Here is a 6,999-nt window from a genome sequence, read left to right on the forward strand (position 1 = left end):
CGGGTCGCAACAGGAAGAACAGCCAAGCCAGGATCGGCTGTGTTCAGAGACAGGACAATCACACCACCGGCACACGGCCGACCAGGGCCCAGCGAAGCCAGCACATCAGGCACTCGGAACCCAGGCATGGCTGGCTGGTGAGACCCACCACGGGAACCGCAGACAAGGGTAGAGGTACAGAGGCGCTGCCACGAAAGGAACGAGGCCCTGCAGCACATTTCCAGGTGAACTTTTATTAGTGCCTGTAACAGACCCCCATTTTAAACCGAGAGCTGTTTCAGTGTGGATGAAACTGCTTGGATGTGGTTATTAACTTCAGTGAGAAGCCCGTCTCCAGGGTGAGAGGGCAGAGGCAGGCTGCTGACGGGCTGACCTGCAGCTCTGCTTGTCTTGGGCGCGCAGCCCGTGTGGCCCTGCCTCACACGCGTGCGGGGAGGGGACACAGGCTCTCGTGCCTATGTCCACAGCTGCCCCAGCGGCCTGTGCATGGCGGCCCGGATGGTGTCCTCAGACAGCTCACGGATTTCCTTGTGGACGTCCTCGATGCTTCTGGAAGCATCAACCACCTGTTCCAGGGAGCAGGAGGAAGGGGTGGTTAGCGCTTTTCACTGTTCTCAGTGTGTGGGGACTTCACACGGGGCTGACTCCTGGAAGGGCACAGCGCAGGTCCCTGAGGGACCCTTCACCCACACCATTCTCTGACCCTCGGCTTCGGTGGGGAACGGTGGGCTTTGCTTGTGTCCCTGGTACAAAGCTGCTCTGACCCCTGCTGCGGCTGGGTCCGGCTCCCAAGGGCACCCTGCCCTTCTCCACATGCCCACCCAGCAGCCCCCTCAAGTCTGAACACTCCGCTGCCTGGGCATATAGTTTTGCCCAGACCCAGCCAGGCTGTTCCATCTTTGCTGACGGAATGACTGTCTCACATGAAATGCTGCACCCTCGCGGACAGCACGAGGACCTGCGTCCCAAAGGGAGCCAGCCCACAAGGAGCTGGTCTCCACCGGAAGGGAGGAGACGGCCCGAGGCCTCTGCCTCTGCCACTGCCAGTCAGCGAGAAGGCTGAGCGCTCAGCCCAGGCCAAGAACAGCGTCGGAAAAGTGCCCTTCCTCCTGAGGTTGCTGGCAGACCTATGTAAGAACGACAGGGACTTCCTAACAGCTCCCGAGACCCCACACAAGGGCCTCTTCCTGAGGGTCACCTCGCTGGCCTCAGTTTCCGCCACGAAGCTCTTGCACAGAACCGTCCCGGGCTGCGCGCGGTGGCCGGCTCTCAGCTCGCTTCCCACATGCAGTGCAGCCTGTGAGCTGCCTCTGAACTTGAGAGCAGCAACACCAAGCGGCCATGAGCACCCGGGTGCCCCGGTGCCCACTCCCCACCTTCTTGCAAAAAGGAACCAGTGCCCCCTGGCAAAGCGGCCAGCTCCGGAGCTCGGCTAGGCAAGTGCAGGATGGCCCAGAGGTCTTAATGCACCAGGAGCACAAGTGCCCAAAAGGGGGAACCTATCCTGTCAGGACACAGGAGCTGGTGTGGAGAGGTAGGCACCTGTGGGCCAGACCAGGGGCAATATGGACACCAAATAGTGAAAATGACAGGTGGCTGGTGAACAAAACAGAAAAACACGAGTCTATACAGATATAAACATATAAATACACTGCCTGTGGCCGGCCGAGTGGCGCGTTGGTTAAGAGCTGGCTTGGGATGCCAGAGAGCCCGGGTTCGGATCCCACATATGAGGGCCAGTGACACTGCCCTCTACAGCTAAGATGCTGAACAACAGCTCAACCTGGAGCTGGGCTGCCGTGAGTCTCTGGCGATGGCGTAGGCTGCAGCCCCTGTGGCAGTGGGTTGCCATGGGCTACCGTGTGTAGCCAGCAGCCAGCGTGAGCGGCCAGCAGCCACAGTGAGCGGCTGTCCAGAGGCCGGTGACTGATCTGCCTCACCCGGGAAGAGCGCAGTGATGGTGCCAACTTGGGCCAGTGAAGCAACGTCCTCCACAACTAGACTGAAGAAAAAAAGGACAGCAACTTGTCTGTTCCCTTCTCCCAATTCCAATAAAAAAATAAATACACTGCCTGTCTGACAAGCATGAGACGTTTCCGTGTTTCAGAGAACCTTCCCACGAAGTACTTACTAAACCACAGAGAGGAAAACAGTCCCTTCACTTTGGAGAAGCCTGGCAGGTACCACCTTAACCAAGCAGTCAAAGAGAACCTCAGCAGGAACGGGACAGACTGAAACTGTACACCATGTAACAGGGCGCGGTGATGACCAGCATCCCTCTGTGCCACCCTGCCAAAGACACACAACCTGAATCCAATCACGGGACAGCAAAGCCAGTCTGAGACTCCCCTACTGGTAACTGTTGTGATCTTCAAAAGTGTCAGGGTCGTGAAAGTCACGGGCTGGAGACCAGAGACGTGACTGTGACCTGGATCCTTTGTTATAATGGACACTCGTGGGACCAATAGAGGAACCAGAACGGGGCCTGGGGGCCTGACAGTGGGAATGGACCCATGTTAATGTCTCCATTGGACAGTTATGTAGGAATTGTCAAGTCCCCAGCGGTTAGATACTAATTTATTCTGAAATGGGTCTGGGAAAGTTTTTTGTACTGTATCTGCCACTTTTATTCAAGTTTCTTATTGCTTAAAAAATTTGAAAAAGAATACTAAGAAATATGAACTTTCAGATAAACGAAAGCTGAGAATTCTACACCAGGAGACCTGCCGTACAAGAAACGTTAAAGGAAGTTCTCCAGGCCAAGGGGGATGACGGAGCTGGCAGCGCAGAGGTGCGGGAAGGAGGTGACCCAGGAAGACAGGACTCTTTTCTCTGCTTTTACTCGATTCCACCCCTCATTCTGCACTTTCTTGCCTTGCTCCTTGCAGATGTTGAAATGTGTTATCAACAAGAATAAGTGAAACCGTGCAGAACCACCAGGAGAGATAGCACAGACCCCAGCATTAGCGTGGCCCGAACCAGCAGATGAAGGTCGTCTGCGCCGTGCTGACGGTCCCCTCAGGAACGAAGGGCCCTTCCTCACACCTGCAGATGTGATGTGCGCTCAGCACTGACCGATAGAGACAGGGACATGAGGTCAAGGAGAAGCTGCACCACAAAGGAGCCCCAGGAAGCCGCCTGGCGACTGTGCAGAAGGTGGGAGGGCCACCGGCACAAAGCAGACGAGGTCCAAAGCCAACACCTTACCCTTCCACGGAGCGGCAAGGATGCAGCAAATCCTGGCAGTGGGCGTTGTCAACAGGAAAAGGCAGCGTCCACGTGCCCAGGGCAGGTGCCTGTGGCACCGCCTAACCCCCAGGTCTCGGGCCGCGCTGGGACAAAGGTGAGACCAGAGACTCGGGTGTGCTCAAGAGAAGGTGGTGGGCCCAGGTGCGTGCAAGGGCCAGCTCTGGCATCTGGGAGGACAGGGGGCGCGTCCTGCAGGAAGGGTGACACGCACGCGCACAGGGAGGTGGCTGAGCGCAGCATTGGGGGGATATGTCTGTGGGGGGGGGGTGTTGGAGGCCAGAGCATCCCAGGCAGGCAGAATCAGGAGATGCCTCGTGCCTGGGCCTTAGTGTGGACACAAGCACGCCGTGACCCCAACACCGGAAGGAGACTCGGGGCTGACCCTAAAACGGACAAGGTCCATCTTCCGATGAGATTATGTAAGCAGACAACACGCTGAAGTGTTACTCTTCCGACAGAAATGGCAGGTAAAGTGAGGAGTGACTCAGGGATTTCCTATTCTGGGTGACAAGGTCGCGTAGCTAAAGCAGCAGAGGATAGGGCCCCACCACACGGGGCTGCCGCTTCCAAGGTGTTTCCTGCCGAGCTCTCTGACTCTCCCACAGGCACCCAGTGCCCACGCTGCAGGAAACCCTCAGGGGACTTGTGGGCACCAAGACCCCGAGGGACACCCAGCGGCTTGGCCAGGCTGCGGGAGCTGGCAGGGCCGGCGGCCACTTCCCAGAGGCCCCGGGTGAACTCACCCTCCAGTTCAGAGTCTTGTCGCCCATGAGCTGCCGGAAGCTCTGCAGCGCCCGCTCCTGGAACGGCCCACTCTCGTAGCGCTCACGGCCGAACTCGCCCCGCGTGGCAGCCTCTGCCAGCCGCAACTGCAGGAACACGACCAGGTCGGGCTTGGGGAGGCCCACGTCCGGCTGCTTGCACCAGTGCAGGGAGAAGTTCTGCGGTAGGGAGCTGACAGTCAGCAGAGGAAAGCGTAGCGGGTCCTGTCTCCAGCTCTCAAACTCATGGGAGGACACAAAGGAGCCAGTGCCTGGTGAGATGCCAGGCAGCACACACCCTCACAGGTGGTGGCTCTCAGGTCCCACGTGGCTTCCTCCCCCCACGCCACCTTCTTCCATTCTCAGCGAACACGTTCCAAAGCGGACAGAAAGCACCACGTCCACGGGCACTTCGCCCACAGCCTGATCCCAGGCTGGCCCTGCTGATGCAGCCCACCCGCACCCTCTGGCCAGGAGATGGCCCTGAGGCCCGCTGTCCCGTGGTCGTGTCCTCTCACCCACACACCCGCCAGGGTGTTGTCTGCCTTCCAAAGACAGGGAAGACCAACAATCCTGGAAACCCGCCAACTCTAAAAACGGCGTCCCTGTTTCTGGAGGAAAGGGTAGGGCCACACAGCTCTGAAGACTGAGGGCTCGAGCCCAGCTGTGAGTTCTGTGCCACACGCTCGAGGACCACGCCGAGCTGAGGAGGGAACCCGCGAGGACCACAGGGACCAGTCTGCGGTGTGTTCTGTCGTCTGTCTTGTCGCCCCCACCCCACCCTTCCAAGCGGAATCTGAGCAGCCAGTACTCCACTGGGGAGTGTCCTTTAAAGCAGGATGCCAGCCAGCCAGGAGGAAGAACTGGCAGAATTCAAAGGCTGCCATGTAGCAACCCCTCCCAAATAATCACACCAACAACTGTCATCACGAGAGGTGACCAGACACCCTGTGCCTCTCGATAGGAAAGCCCCATGGCCCCCGAGGTAGCCTTGCAAAAATAAAACTGTAAACCATTCTGACGCAACAGATGCAGGAACCCGTCTATCAAGACATTTAAGGGACATTTCAAGTGTGGGCCATGACTGGACCCTGATTTAGTCTAACAGTAAAAACTCAAGACAAGTCAAACAGCTGCTGAGAGAGAACTAAGGACTTTGAACACTGACTGAATGGTGACATTACAGCTGACTGCTAACTTTTTTTGAGGGGACATTAAGTTATTTGGAGGGGGGTCACAGTGCTGGATGACTTACCATTTTTCTGCTGGTACCTATTTGAAACTTTCTAAATAAAAAGAACAAAAGGGGACAGTACAGTCACTGCCATTTTACCTGCGGCAGGGAGGTCAGGAAATAAAAACAAAGCATCACAGACAATCGCCGTCTGGTCTGAACACAAGGCACAGGAGGAAAAGTTCTAACGGGTCATCTTTGAAAAAGTATGATGTAAAACGCATCTTCTAAGTAAAGGACACAATTACATCTGTGAAGACAATGTAGCTGCATAAAAATTTGTTCTTCCTACGATAAAGACCAAACTCTAGAAAAAGAACATAAAAACCGTGACTCTCTTAGTGGTACACGTGCTCTGACTGCTGCTTTGTGCTGGCAAGGACAGAGTCACACCTGCCGTCACCCCATGGGCCCAGCAGTACTCACCTCCTTGGCACTGGTGAAGGCGACCCCAGAAAACGCATATCTGTCCACAACGAGGGTGATGCCCTGGCTCAGCTTTTCCTTAATTAATGGCCTAAAACAGAAAATGATCCTGAGCCACGATCCTGGCCTCCCTGCCCCAGGACTGTCGTGCTTAAACCATCCCGACGACACAGTTGGGCAGCTCAGAAACCATGCAATGAATGGATTTGGGGCAGTGACTTGTAACATTATTCTTCAATGACTTCTTTTTAAATTGAAGTTTATTGGGGTGACATGTAATATTATTCTTATTCAAAAAGCTCTGACGTCCTCTTTATTAGATGCCACACAGGTATTCCCAGCACAGCCCAATATGAAAAAGACAAGGCAGCTATAGGAGAGCAAACATAACTGATAAAGACGCGTCTGCAGGAAGGTCTGATCAGCTGTGTGGGCAGGCGCAAGGGCTGGGGTGGCCAGCTCGAAAGGAGTGAAGGGGTGGACGCAGCCCAGAGGGATGGAGAGATGCAGAGAGGCTCCTGCCCTCGAGCCTGAAAGGACAAGGATGGATGGGATACTGAGGACAGTCTCACCCAGGGGACAGCAGCTCCACCATCCCCCAACCCTAAGGGCTTAGGACGATGTGCAAAGACAAAGGACAGGACATTAGCAAGAAGCATCACTTGTGCTTTGGGTAACAAAAGGATGTTTGATCCCTGTGACCCAGAGAGGCTCACAAAAGGGGGAGGGGGCGCACACCTGCAACAGCGAGATACCGTTCTCATCACAGCCTTACTAGTAATTGCAAACTATTAAAAAACTACCTACTCTGCAAACAGCAAATACGGTGCATGCACAACAGAGTGATGCGCCTGTGAAGAATGAATATCTGTAAGCAGATTAAACGACCTCCTGACATGTTGTCAATAAGCAAAGTACAAATGAGTATATATCGTCAGCTACCTTTTGTATAAGAAAGGTGAGTGACACACATGCACCTGCTTCTCTGTAAAAGCATCAGCAGGGGACGGTGTTACCCTTTGGGAAGGGCAGGAGCTGGACAGGAGGATGGGCCAGGGCAGTGGCCCTTTCTGTACGGTTTTGACTTTTAGAACCATTTAATGTACGTACTCAAAAACTAAATCAGGGCTGGCCGAATGGCACGTTAAGAGCTGGCTTGGGATGCCAGAGAGCCCCGGTTCAGCGACAGCGTAGGCTGCAGCTCCTGCTGCAGTGGGTTGCCATGGGCTACCATGTGTAGCCAGGAGCTGGCGTGAGCGGCCAGCAGCCGCCGTGAGCGGCTGTCAAGAGACCAGCGACTGATCTGCCTCACCCGGGAAGAGCGCAATG

The 6,999-nt window shown here is 55.5% G+C and overlaps 1 protein-coding gene across 2 annotated transcripts in view; it reads right to left on the reverse strand.

The window, feature by feature from the left end:
- Window positions 1–212: 212 nt before the first annotated feature.
- The window catches only part of DTYMK (deoxythymidylate kinase), a 10,403-nt gene continuing 3,616 nt past the window's right edge, over window positions 213–6,999 (reverse strand). The window contains exons 3-5 of one of the 2 annotated variants that reach the window (XM_019627866.1): window positions 5,671–5,761; window positions 3,993–4,118; window positions 213–566 (exon numbers count right to left, since the gene is read on the reverse strand). In XM_019627866.1, the coding sequence (XP_019483411.1) occupies window positions 456–566; window positions 3,993–4,118; window positions 5,671–5,761 (328 nt within the window). In that variant the 3' untranslated portion in view covers window positions 213–455. Of the gene's footprint in view, window positions 567–3,992; window positions 4,191–5,670; window positions 5,762–6,999 lie in introns of both variants that reach the window. The other variant, XM_019627859.1, reaches the window with a different exon arrangement.

This window comes from Hipposideros armiger, unplaced genomic scaffold (genome assembly GCF_001890085.2).
Source record: "Hipposideros armiger isolate ML-2016 unplaced genomic scaffold, ASM189008v1 scaffold_17, whole genome shotgun sequence".
In the NCBI taxonomy this organism is placed as follows: domain Eukaryota; kingdom Metazoa; phylum Chordata; class Mammalia; order Chiroptera; family Hipposideridae; genus Hipposideros; species Hipposideros armiger.